This window comes from Rhea americana, unplaced genomic scaffold (genome assembly GCF_003343005.1).
Source record: "Rhea americana isolate MKP2758 unplaced genomic scaffold, rheAme1 scaffold_4, whole genome shotgun sequence".
NCBI lineage: Eukaryota > Metazoa > Chordata > Aves > Rheiformes > Rheidae > Rhea > Rhea americana.
Window position 1 is genome coordinate 10,590,146 of NW_028186534.1, and position 13,816 is coordinate 10,603,961.

The 13,816-nt window shown below is 41.5% G+C and overlaps 1 protein-coding gene across 4 annotated transcripts in view; it reads left to right on the forward strand.

The window, feature by feature from the left end:
• The window catches only part of CDH4 (cadherin 4), a 447,560-nt gene that overhangs the window by 270,904 nt on the left and 162,840 nt on the right, over positions 1 to 13,816 (forward strand). For all 4 annotated transcript variants that reach the window (XM_085314135.1, XM_085314136.1, XM_085314138.1 and 1 more), the window contains exon 2: positions 3,653 to 3,876. In XM_085314135.1, coding sequence (XP_085170261.1) covers positions 3,653 to 3,876 — 224 coding nt within the window. The remainder of the gene's footprint in view (positions 1 to 3,652; positions 3,877 to 13,816) is intronic.

A 13,816-nucleotide genomic window follows, 5' to 3' on the forward strand; every position in this document is an offset into this window, starting at 1 on the left:
GGTTGTCACCAGAAGTACCACCAAGGCTTGATCCGTGGTGGTACTGAAGCCTCAGCGCTGTCTCCGAGCAGCAGCCAGCGTGAGGACAGCGCTTTAGCACGTGCCGTGCTCTCTGGCCCGCTGAGGAGACTTGTTCAWGCACAGAAAGCCGCAAAGAAAGCACCAACCCGCTGCCCGGACCAAGCGGGGATGTGCAGTCCCCAGGGTCACCTCCACGCAGCCGCTGCGCAGCACTCGGGCTAAACCCGTGTATTCAGCTGTCCTCCGGGGCGCTGGGCAAGGTGCCGCTCCTGTTAGTAGCAAAAAGGCAGGGAGTGTGGATGTCCTCGAAGGCTTTTTCCGTTTGCGGGTGCCGAGGGCCCTTCTGCAAGGTTCCCCGCGTTCAATCTGCCGCCGAGCACTCGTCTGCCTGTGGCACCTGAGAAGAACAAYGTGGAGCAGAGACGCTGCTTGTTTAAAAAATTAGACTTAATTTCTCTCAGGATTTTCTCTGTCTSTAGTCAAGTTTGTTTTAAACTAATGGAAGTAATTAGCGAATCACTGAGGGACTTTGTCTAAGAGGTAGCCATTTTTAGATAATGGAGCATAAAAGTCGACACGGTGACATATGACACCAGAGCAGCATATTGGAGCACTGCACTGTGTCTTAAGCAGATGTTTAAGTACTTTGAGTACTGAAGCCGCTGCGTATACGTATAGGATGGGATTTTTTTTCTCTCAGCCTGCAAGTACACTGTAGGGCTTTCTTTTAATCTGAATAAAATCAAAGTAAGCTCTGAATTATTTTTAATGTGCAATCATTATCGCTGCTTTCTTTCTTCTTCAAATGTCATTCTGTATGTGATAAGATGGTGCTTTGGAAGGTAAAGCATGGGACTCGCTTTCTGACACTGCCACTGTACAGCGGAAGAGTGCAATACTGCAGCAGCTTCGGTGCGTTGCTTCTGACAACGCCTAGTGGCATGGAGTTAAAAATAAACAACATATTAACCGCGAAACACTCAGTGTGTTCGCACATATTTATTATAGCTGTGAATCCATGGGGAGGTTTGCAGAAAGTCTTGAGAGATTAAGGAGCAGGAATCTCTTAGAAAGCAGGTCCCAGAGGTGCTGCGGAGAAGAGCTCCTGGCAGTACCCGCTAGGCTGTGTTGCTCTYGGGCTCTCGCAGTGGCTGCAGGGGTGCAGGTGGGTTCTTGCAGGTGCCACCAGACCACGCGTGTGCTAACCTTATTTGTTGCTTTCATGAATCTTTGTTTTTTTCTGTCCAGTCTAAAACTTAATTGAAGCCCGTGGAAAAACTCATTGGCTTTGTCTTTACTATTAAACCTGGCAGGGCCTGGGGCGAGTCCGGGAACTGGGCTGTGACAGTCCATATTGTCAGGCTCCCTGGCTAGAGATGGACATCACTCTCTCATGGCTCAGGAGGTAGCGTGGGCCAAGCGTTGTCCCCAGGTGGGATGTTTAGAAATGACACCCTGTTTTGGTGGATAAGAAATTTTGGCCTTTCTGGAGAGGAATTGTTGCATACCGATTGACCTCAAGACCAGCGTACTTCCTTGCTGGTGTAGACTGGTAGCCGCMGGTGCTGGCTGCGTTTGGGTTGAGTGCTGTGGCATGGCACACGAGTGCATGCCAGAGGGCAGCTGGTGAGGAGCCTGAGCTCCTCGCCAGCTCTGACTGGAATAGACAKTGAGGTCTCCACACAGAGAGTCATGAAGTGATTCTACTTTTTGATTCGGGTTCTGCACCTAGGCTTTGAGGTTTGAGACAATTCCAAGCTTTTCTGGAAACTGGGGACAACTCAATCCCACAAGCTTTCTTCATTCTTTTTTAACTTGATAGAAGTCTCACCCTAGCATGACAGAGATCCGCTCCTCCAGGCTGCTGAATATCTACCCTTTCTAATGACACGCAGGGACTGAAAGCAAGGATGCCAAGAGCTTCAACACTGCGGCCAGAGTAGCAATTAATATCCTGTTCCTTAGACAAATGGCAACCAAAGTCTTATTTGAACTTTGAATAATGCAGGAGATGCCRCCTCCTATTACTCTGAAAAACATTTGTTATGCTCCTGGAGGTAGAGCGTGGAGATAACTGGTGAAATGCCTGCACTAAAGCATTTCAGATGAGATAGGCATGGGAGATATCTGTTGTAATCGGAGCTATAGTGAAAAGCACAGACAGGCTAACGGCCCACTTTCCGAAGCAAAGCTGGGAGGGACTCTTCTTTTCCCCAGCTTCCTAATTCCAAAAATTAAATCATGTAGTCTATGACAATGAAATTGCATAAAAACATTACCCACTTTGTTTTTATATACTAGGTAGGTTTATTTATTTTTCTTTTTAATCCGTGTGTGACATTTGCTGTTTGCAACTAATAATTTACTGCAGCATTAGGTAAGAATTTCCACTGCACACACATAAAAATGTACTGATGTGGTTTAAATAACTATGTAGCCTGGAAAGCCTTTGGAGGATGTATAATTATGGCATGATCACAGCACCCAAATTACTGAGAGACGCAGCTCTGTGAAGGAGTTGAAGGGAAACCCTGTGGTCAGGGCACAGGCAGGGGGTTTGGGAAACCTTCACTCAATTCCTTCCTCCACCACTATCCGCTTCTCTCATTTCTCCAGAGTTTGGTGGTACTGGGGGTTTTGGCAGCAGGACTGGCTTAGCCGTTTCCTGGCTGCTTTTTCCATCCCCTGTGCCATCCCCTCAGAGGTTTTTATTTAAATCCAGATATGCTTGCTTTTACCACATGTGTGTTCAGCCCTTTGGATTACTGGAATAGCAGATAGTGTTTTGGTTCCCATGTGATTAGCAGCAGGTTCGATTTCTGTCTGATTTGGCAATTTTGTCATGTAATAGTTTGGTTTTCTTCCAATCTAATGTAAGTGACATGTATCATGACACTAATAAAAATGCATTTCTAACTAGACAGTAAATAAACTTGACTGAAAAATGACCACATAAAAATTGAACAATTGGAGAGCTTTGTTGTGGCAACGTCGGCTTTTAAATGATGACTGGTGGCTTGTGAAGCAAAGTCTTGGGACTCCTCTTCCACCCAGGTGCAAGGTGCCGAGGAGTCACCAGGGAGAGGTTAGGGTTCTGGTGGTGCGTGCCCACCCCCAGCAGAGGAATACCTTCCACAAATTGTTCTTAATTTTTCTTCTTTAATTTTTTTATTTTTATATTTCTGATAATGGAATCGTTATGGGCTTTTAAATTTCAGTTAAGAATGTGCAAATAGGCTATCTGGTAAGTAGGTTATTGAAGGGTTAGGGAAATGGAGTACATTTTGTGCAAAAAAGTACCCACAGTGTGGGTAATAGACTCCAGTTGAATTTAAAAGATARTGGCAACAAGGGAGAAATCCACTTGTAGAAATGGGGAACAGCTGTGTTTGAGATCTAATGAAACTGTATCAAATACTTTAAAAAGGGCTTACAACTTCTTCCCCAGGGAACGGAGATAAAGCACAAGAGCATTCTTGAAAGGTCGAAGAAACAGTTAAATCATTTCCTTGATGGTTATTAGAGATATAGAACACATCAGTGAAAATTAAATGTCTGAAACTTGTATTTGATTGCTTTTCTTATCACGCCAATCTCACACGTTTCTTCCGTCTCTTGCTCTCTGTTCTAGTAAAATTTAATAGCTGTGCCAGTAACAAGGGAATTCGGTATGAATCCAACAGCCTGGACTTCAAGGTGAGAGCGGATGGGACCGTGTATGCTGTCCACCAGCTGCAAATGCCYTCCAAGCAGATGATACTTACAGTAACCGCATGGGATCCCCAGACACGGGACAGATGGGAGGCAATTGTCAGATTCCTGGTGGGAGAGAAATCACAACACAGCGGACACAAGGTAAGAAGTTCTCAAAGCCGCTTTCCATCTTCCAGTCTTCCATTGCCTGAGTTCCCAATACCTTTAAAAAGTTAGATGCAGCATGGAGTTATTTGTATTGTCTGGTCTGTACTTCAGGAGGAAATTTCTGTATAGAAACAGCCACAACACGCAACAGTCAACTTCTTGCAGATGTTCCTTGCTCCTCTCTCACATAAATCATTTGAYGTTACCAGCAAGAGAAACGTTCTCTAAGTTTGCAGGTTCGTATTCTGAAGTGACCTCCCAGTTCCATTATTTAATGGAGATTCATACAACCTAGCTCGTGTTTGCTTCTCACTGCTGGTTCTTTCTCTCAACTTGAAATAAAGCCTGCATATGAAGGGTGCCTACTTCTCTTTGGAATTGAAACAAACCRTCTTCTTGAGCAATGTAAGGCTAAATTCACATTTGTTTTGTAACAACGTAAATCTGGAGCAGTGCACTGAACTGTTTCTGCGGTGCTGCTGCGGGTAAAATTTGAAGTCTTCCCTCTGGTTCCTACAATGATTCGTTTCTTTCAGTGAACCACCTGCATGGCCCTGCAGCTCCATAGTGGTGTAACATACTCCCAAATAGGAGTCCAGATGGCAGATTTAGGCTTGTTTCCTTCGTAGACAGCAAGGACAGGGAACATTGCTGCTGCCTGATAAGGGACATATGCTTGCATGAAGTGTTGGCCAGCAGGGCAGCAAAGCACAGCATGGCACCTCCATGGCAAATGTCCATTCCTCTGAATGCGCGTGTCTTCCCTCCCCTGCAGTTAAAAAGTCAAAGCGAGCTCCAAAGTCTTCACCAGTTARTATTTCAGACAAAAGATTGCAGATGTGTTCTCACATTTTCAGTTTCATGCACRTAACTAAAAGGGAGGAAGAATCTGACCCTGCCGAGCAATCTGAGAACAGCGTTGCCTGATTTAAATACAGCCATGGGCTGTGCAGGGCCCTTGCATTCAGGGACTGTGCCACAAAACACATTTGTTCTGACTTGCTCTTTTAGAAGTTGTCTCAGGCCTGCCTCATCTTTGGCAGCGGTTCTCCAACTTTTTATATTCTCCCTTTCTTTTTCAGTGATAATTTGGGCCAAAGAYCTTGTATTGCACTGAATAAAGACAGTTACGTGATCTGTTGCTTCCTCCAAAAATCCAAGTCTGTGATAGGTAGTTGCTTGTTGCAATGCTTGTTGCGATGGTTGGAGTTAGGTTTAGAGAGAGAGTCGGCCGCCTGAAATTGGCTTAAGAGCTTGATTTATTATTGGATCTTCAAGACCTGCAGTGTAAGGATGAAGGTATGTGTCCCTGGGGAGTGGTCACATTTAGGCTAGGAAAAGGCAGAGTCCCATGGCCAGGGTCTGTAGTAGTTGTAGTTAGGATTAATATGCTGTGGTARTTGTTAAAAGTGTAAGGCTGGACTCTACTTCTCTTTTCTGTGCTGCCTGGGCAGATAGAGCAGGGGAGAGGAGGGAAGATGAGAGAGGGAAAGACTTTCTGCGCCTCACTTTAAGAATTCCCCGAATAAGCGAATCTTTGCCATTTCGGAAAACTTCTACTGCGTGTGAGAGAAGCAGGAAAGCACTTAGAGAAAGTTAAATCTAGCAGTCACCCAGCAGGCTGACCCCTGAGGTTTTGCATTGCTTAGAGTCATATAAATATACTTCTACTCCTCTTCAGTAAGGCTCTGGCTTGTGCAAGATATAATTAAGCCCTGTATGTTATGTCAGCTGTGTTTGCCATTTTGTAGCTAAAGAAATACTGCTTCCTGCTAAAAGTAATTAAATATTGAAAGAACAAAGTAAGGTGTCTTATATGCTGCTTTAAATTTCTTCTCAGCATAGCAGAAAGAGAACTGGGTAAGCACACATTTCTGCTTTAGTAAAATATTTGGTTGGAAATTCATCTAATGTTAATATAAGCTGAACTCTGGTTCAAAATAGAGAGAGCTAAGCTTTTTAAAATTCATATCCCTGCTTTCTAAAAGCCTTATTAGTGTGTAGTTTGAGGCTGGAAAAATACAGAAAACAACACTAATGACAAGGTCACAAACAGTTTTATTGTGGGTCCCTATTGCAGGCATCTGACTTGTGTCTTATTTAAATGCTTGTGCTTTTTGCAAGCAAAATAATACTTTGTTTACTAAAGAAATAAAAATGATTATGAGATTATTTTCAAAAATAATAGTGTTTATGCTAAAAAMCCAACAATATCTAGTTCAATGTGTATCAGGCCATGACCCTAATATACCACATCTCATGGCTTTTACTAGAAACAGATTTCACATTTGTTTTTGTAAGGTGTAATATGAYTCGAGCAAAAACAACGTAATTGTTTTAAAGACTTTTCTGGTATATTCAGAGGATGGAGAAAGCAGGTAGGGGAGGGAAAGGAGGAGGTGACATGAGAGAGAGAGAGAGAGAGAAGGAGACCAGCTTTCTTCTAGGACATGCATCCATTTTCATTTGTGATTGTTTTTGTGAAAATGCCTAACAGTTCCCAGACACAAAGAACAACAGACATGAAGTCTGCCTTGCTGCACGTCTGTGTTGGCTGGCACCTGCAACACAACCAAGCCCTTCTAGCTTGCATAGCCATCCACTGTATTTCTGTAAGCTTCTCCATGACTGAAGGCCATCCGTCGGTCCAGTCTTACTGCATGACAAGACGCTTTCTGCCCCTCTTTTCCATTTGAGAACGTTATTTAAAGGAGAAATCAAAATGTGGTTCACAATTATCCATGGCTAAAGCTTCATGAGAACAGAATTATCCCACCTTGAATGGCCACTGCGAGATGTTCAGTTGATTCTGGAGGTTACTATAGAACTAATCKTACAGAAGGAGAAATGGCTGCTGTTGAGATGCCAGCAGAGGACATGGGAGACCTGAGACGAGGTCCCTGCTCTGCTGTAAATTCGTGGTGCCTTATCGGGGAAGCTGACCCAACTTCCTACAGTCAGTAAAATGGAGGCAGTGGTTGTTCTTTTTGACATCTCAGAAATGCACAGAGGGCAAACCCCTCCAAACAGTGATGTGATCCTCTGTGCTTGTGATCTTTTATTACTCCGGTATATAAAAATGGCAAGTTGCAGCATGGAAGTTGAGAGCGTTGACGGTGGCCAGCATGACCTTGGAGTGGCGAATCCATTCAGGAGGGTTCCCTGTTGGGACAGTCGTCCCCTTATGCACTTCCAGTGCAGAATCAGCGTTGTTGCTGTTTACACGCGTGCACAGTGCAGCTACTCTCAGTCAAAGCAAASACTTTAATGGTGAGCAACCCAAGACAGTGACAGTTTACCCTCCTTTATACTGTTGGCCTTAAAAATGTGCTAATTGGATTAGACAACTGAATAATGTCAGCAAATCTGCAAATTTTTGCTGGCAACCACTGTGATAAAAGAATTCTAACTACAATATCAAAGTTTAATGCATGCAGGATAAAATGATAGCAAAGGAGATAAATATTTTTTAAAAAGTATTTTATGATATTCCAGCCTACATTCTCCCCTCACCCCCAACAAACACTTGAAGGTAAACTTTTTTCTGGTTTATACAAGTAACTGTAGGAACTTTTTTTGTTCAGTCTTGCAGGAAACCTGATAGCAATTCAATTAGAAAATGCAAATGAGGTCGCATATTTCCCACAGGAGTGTCGAATTACCCCAGAGGAAACTGAGTGATATTCTAGCATAACAATAAATACTTAAGATAAAGTTTCTTACACTGTTCTTGTCTGACTGCCTGTTGTTGCCTTTGAAAGTATCAACAGGACCTATGGGTATAATCTGGAGAACAGAAAAGAGGAAGAAAGAAAAGAAAAAGGTTGTTTATAAAACTCGTATTAGGTCCTTGTAGCTCATGTCAGCACTTACGAAAGATAAACTTGAGTGGGATAATGTTCCTGAAGAAAACAAAGTAAGGCCAGGCTTTACATATCTGGAATAGGCAGTGCCATGTCTTCTTTTCTAAGAATGCGTCCTGTTATTTCCAACAATTGCATATTAATTTAACTGAAAGACWGAAGATGGAGATTATGTTTGCAATTGGTGACGTAGCTGAAGACTCCAATCTTCAGAGTGCCCTCTGCTTCATATTTGCAGAAAACTCTGATCTACCTAASTACATGAATGGATGTGTAGCCATTTGTGCTTCATTTCCCACATCACCCCTGGCATTTGAGAGCCTCCTCATTACTCTTCRTTACTCAGCATCCTCCACTCTCTGAGCCAGTTTGTCCCATCTGACACTGTGGCCCACAGTTTCATATTGATCTTTCATTATTTTTCAGTGTTTGTGTGTGTCTAAACACGTTAAATCACATCTGGCAGTTTTTTTTCTTTATTAGTTTATTGCATTTTTGTGTAGTTCTCACTTAATGAGTTAAATCAGGATCACAGTAAGAGTAGAAAGGAACTCTCAGCAAAAGAGATTGGAGATATAGGATGTATTCAGTACATGTAAGATACAAGTCAACTTTGCTGACTGACTTATTTTAGAAAAAGATTTTTTTTCTGTGAATTATTTTTGTGTAAACCTGTATCTCTCATTGTCTTAGTGCCTCAAATTCTGAGTGTGGAAGTATGTACTTCTTTGCAATGTTAAATTGTACGTTAGCAGTTGTGCAATTAAAATCTTACAAATATATGGATATGCAACTGGTGTTTAAAACAGGGAGAAATATTGTCAAAAATCAATCCCTGCGTAAGTCCTGCTTATGTTTTATTATGTCTTCCCATATTTTGGAATTCTTTCATAACCCAGGCATGAATCCACAGCTATATAATACGAATGTGAAAAGCCAGTTCTTAAAGCCTTTTTTATTTATTTATTTAAAACCTTTAAATAATAATCTCTGGCATTTTACCTGGCTAAATTCCAGTACAGCCTTTTATTGCTGATCACAAATACAAAGGTCTCCAGGCAAGGAAGGGCTCATTCAGCACTGATCTTGTTTATGACCCCAGTTATTGTGCCAGGCAGGGTGTTCTGTGCAGCACCTAGGAGCGATGAAGACGTATCCCTCCCTTGATGGAACAAAATGACACCTTATGCAGGAGCAGTAGAAGCTGTGCTTCCACAGCTCATGTTCTTCCCGGTGCTCTCAAGCACCTGCGCTTGGAAGAGAGGGGGAGAAAGCGCTGCCTGTCTGTTCCCCTCCCTCCCTCCCTTCCCCGTTCCTGGGGAGACGGTGTGGTATCACGGTGATGGAGTTAGCCCTGTCGACTGGCGTTATTCCTAGAGAGGGGCTGGAGAAGAGGGGCTGCTTGTCATCCTCCCTCTCTCGGGCGGTATTCATGCGCATTTTCAGAACTGCCGTACTGGCCGGTGGACTCCCTGGGGCCGCCCGGTTCGACCGCTTCTGCGGGCAAGCCACGGCTGTCACTGATTCTAATGAAACTGCAGCCTGGGTCATTTTTAGTCCTGTAGCCTCATCAGGGAAGCAGGGCCATAACACAGTGAATGAGAATAGATGTACTGATTTGGGKTTTTTTTAGATGATTTATGAGACATCATTTGATGCTTTAACAAAACAGATTATTGGAAAAGACAAGGGAGCAGTTGACTAATAAAATTAACATCATACAACTGTTAACAGTGAGACCGATCACGATAATTATGGAAGACTAATGAAGACATACCAGGTGAACTTGTCTGACTTCATGCTTAAGTGAATTTGAACATCTAGCATTTAATTATAGTATGTGCTGAAAGTGCTACTCATGAAATCATGTGAACATATTTGGCCGGATTTTCAGATGTGTAGAATATCATTGCTTTGCACTGAAAACAATATAAGATACATGCGCTCTTTGCCTTGGAAAATCATTCCTCTGAGTGAAGTTTCACATAGTCACACTCGCTACGTTTAGTTCTGAAGTAGTCACCATCTTACCAAGAGTCAGGGTCAAGCCACACTGGAAAGATCATCTCTATGTGAAACTCACTCCAGATCTGTCTTCTATCAAACAAAAAAAGAAATCATAAGAATGAACTACCTGCAAGGAAATAAGTCTCTTCTGATAAAACAAAACTGTTGGACTACTGTGTACCGCCTGCCTGTGATGTGCACCTTGCCCTTCTGAGATCCAAGCCCTTGACCTCTGGTTTCACGTTCTTTGTTGTTAACTGCTGAAGTCTGACTACCACTTCAGAAGAATATTTTGGACTGAATCTGCAAAAAGAAAAAAAAAAACTTCATTGCTATGGTAATTCATTGACAGCAGTGTGTAAACATGGGTTTGAATAAAAGACAAAAATTCCTTCACACAGGCGCATCCATTAAAATACATATTTGTTAGGGGCTGTAGAAATTCATCTGTCTCTTCTTCTTCTGCTCTGCGAGCTGAAGCAATTTCATAGTTACAAGCTCTGGGTGAAGAAGGATTTCAGGGAGTCTCAGGGTCACATCCCCTTCACYAGACACGGTTCATAGTAATTCTGCTGCTTGATGCAGCCTCCATCGCATAACCAGCTGCAGGAAGGTGAAGAACCAGCCAAATGCAGGGTCCTGTGTGGCAGGGAAGGGCTAAGCAGGCTATCATCATCCCCAGGTAAGGAGCATGATTTCTAATGCTTACTCTCTCCATCGAGCAACGCATTTAAACATGCACTTAAATTTAATCATGTAAATTGGGATAAATTGAATGTGTTCACGTGTGTTCAAATTTAAGCATATGCTTAGATGCACTCCAAAATTGGGGAATAAAAGAAGAACAACCTTCTCTCAAGCTCCTCTTGAAATAACGRAAGTTTAACTTGAAAGGGTTTGCTCACACGCTAGCTCTGGGAAGAAGTACCAGAATGAATTACTTGCTTTGTGTTAAAGTAGAAGTGGTGCCTTGTGATCTCTTAAATCTCTTTTGATCTCTTTACTTGCAAACACTATGAAGAAAAGGGATATTGTTACATTTAATTCATTATGGTTATTTTAATTCATGTATCTTTTGAACTCCATGGCTTTACAAAAATAAAATAAGATCAAAATTTCTCGTAGGCTTACTAAGGGTAGATTTGCTTCTGCTTCTTTCTGTGATGGAGCACCATCGTAATATACTGAGTTCTAAAAGCAAAAGAAATGAGATTGGAGCAGCTTTTTGAATTTTGCCCCCAAAATTACTTGATAAAAGTTTATCGGTGGTAGGTGAAGAAGTCAGCTTTCTAGCCAAGATATTTCATATATCTTTCTTGATAAGGTACTTKCAGAATGAGGGAGCTAATATCAAGCTCCAATAATGTTTTTGCTTTATAAGACAAGATCTATCACTTTTATTCCTGTCATACAAGTATCTGAACAGGTAAGAAGTAGAAGAATACATAGTATTCTGTAATTTAATAGCCACACTCTTGAGAAATACTTGTAGTTCTGAAGTCATTGTGTATGGCTTCTGCCAATTATGAGAATGACATTAACCTGAAGATAGAAGTGTCTTTTTGTAAACACTAGTAGACAATAGAGTACAGCAGTAATTTAGATGTTTCTTAAACAATCCTACCCTAAGAAGCACTGTGAGATTGGATCTTGGAAGGGGGATGTGGAAAGGTCAAGTTGATGTGGGGAGCTTTGCAAGGAAACAGCCTCATCAGAACTTTTCGTGTTGGGATATGATATTCAAGCCATTAAATGAGAAAGAAAAGTACATCAAGAGCTGTACTTCATGGATGATGTCATGCTCTTTGAAGGCTCTTCAAGTAATAACTCAGAGCATGACAATGACAAGAGAGAGATCACAGATACTTGAAATCTGTGGGACCCATAAAGGATTCCACCAGAGGCAGGTGGATTTCTTATGTGCTTGCAGTGGTCTGTGATTCTACCAGAGAAGGGGAGAGGGAGAGCATCATTTAAAATCTTTAAYGCGGTGTACAGTACAGATGATATCTCTAGTGATCAGCGTGGTGTCGGACCACGTAATGAATTTCAATGCAGCTGTGCCTCTCCACTCTGTCTAAAATTTCCCTTGCCTTAGAATATCTTTTCTGTATTTCATGAGTGTTCAGTGATGAACATCAGTGTTCATTTCTGCAGATCTCTCTTTTCTGCTGATAGAAAAGCAAAGCATATTGCAGTGCTGTACAGAGTTACCTGATTTCAACTTAGAACTATGATGATTTACCTAAAGTTTACGCAAACAAAAGGTGTGAGTGAGTTTAGATGATTTATGTAAACTATACTGGGAAATCAACATATTTGGCTGCAGTGGGTGGTCAGCTAGTCAGCAGCCACCTGAAGAGCTATGTTCTTGCTGAAAATGTGAGCTTGCATGTTAGCTGCCATCTGTGTCTRTAAGGTGCTTATCTGGGCCACCAATCTCTTTAGCTTTTCTGATCAAAGATTTGGAACAATTTTTTGTTTTTAATAAGAGTCTTTTAAGGAAAGCTTGTGGGTTTTGCAAAGAGTTAGTAGGTGTCTCTTTTCTCTAGAGTCCAAACTTAATTTCACATTTAATTACAGTTGCCCAGTAAAGGACCTACTGTTTATTTTGCAAAAAGAGTCTTCCCCTCTAGAGAGTTGTCTTCTCCTTAGTTAAAAATTTCCAGGTTTGACCTGTTACTCTTCCTCAGCTTTTTTCTTTTTCAGTTCCACAATGTTAAGGAACATTTCAGTTCCTCAACTATTCTGGTCATATTTTATTAGTTAGTTACATGGGATCARATTTTCCAAAGTGTACGTAGGCAACCAGATACTTAACAACCCTAAATTTGCATGCATATATTGTTTCTCAGACATCAAGGAACAGTGCTGGTGTGCAGGCTGTTGCTCAGCTTTGCCGCAGCCTCCTTGCGAGCGTGGCATTTGGCATGCCCAGTGCATGTGTGTGCATTTCACATGGCTCATTCTCCTCCTCTGGGGGCAATAACTCTGCTAGATTTTAGTCAAACTTTTTTGTGCCTGTCAGCTGATGTGTTCTGGAAGCTCGTGCACTTGCCAAAGCTGACAATTTTTCTTACTAATTGACTCTAATGTGAACTGCTCTATGCAGCCCCACTGCTAACTGATAAAAAGGAAAAAAAAAAAGTAATGAATTTTTGCTTAACTAGCTGATTTAATTAAAATGTTTTATACTGTAATTGTATGGTTTCTATAAATGGAGAGGTAATTTTGTTTAATGAGTTCCTAACCAAACATAACGTTCCTGACTGTATGTAGCCAGATTTGATAAAGGTCACRAATACTGAGATTCCACTGTTTGCTTTTGTAAGCAGTGAGATCAAACAGCTTGATTTGGCACTTGAAATATCCTATCAGGATTGGTTCCCCCTATTCCTGTTTATACCAGAAATTATTAGTATAGTTTTAGGAGCAGAGGGGGTTCGTCTCTGTATCTGAACACTGTTCATTATCTTTAAAGTGGGAAGTCTACTGCCAAAATCACGTCTCATTGTCAATTAGTGGCTTCTCTGCAAACACATTAATTTAATGCCCCTGCTGAAGTACTGTGCACATTGGAACATCTTGCTGCTAAAACACTAGTTTTCAGAGCACTTTGACACAAATCATTCATGAATAGCAATTTATGCCTTGATGGTAACAGGACGTGACATGAAGCTATCTTTGATTAAATTTTCCACAGAGCTTACAACTATTAGTAAATAGAGCTAATACAGATAGTCATAACAGACTTCCAGAGGGTGGATAAGGAGAAAAACAGATTATGGATTCCTTAYCTGCACGGTTCTTAAATATCTTCACATAGATTGACGGTAATAAAGTAAAGTCTAAAATAAGATGTCTCATCTACTTACCACTACTTTTTTCCCTGCCTTCAACTTTGGCAAATTCAGCAATGACCTAAATACAAAAGAATCAATTACTTGAAAGTAAATAAATTTACCTTTTGTTCTGCAACCTTTTCATTACATTGTATGAAACACAAAAYGAAATATCTCTCTCTGCTAAAAGATCAAAAACTAGGGAAATGGTGTATTTTGGGA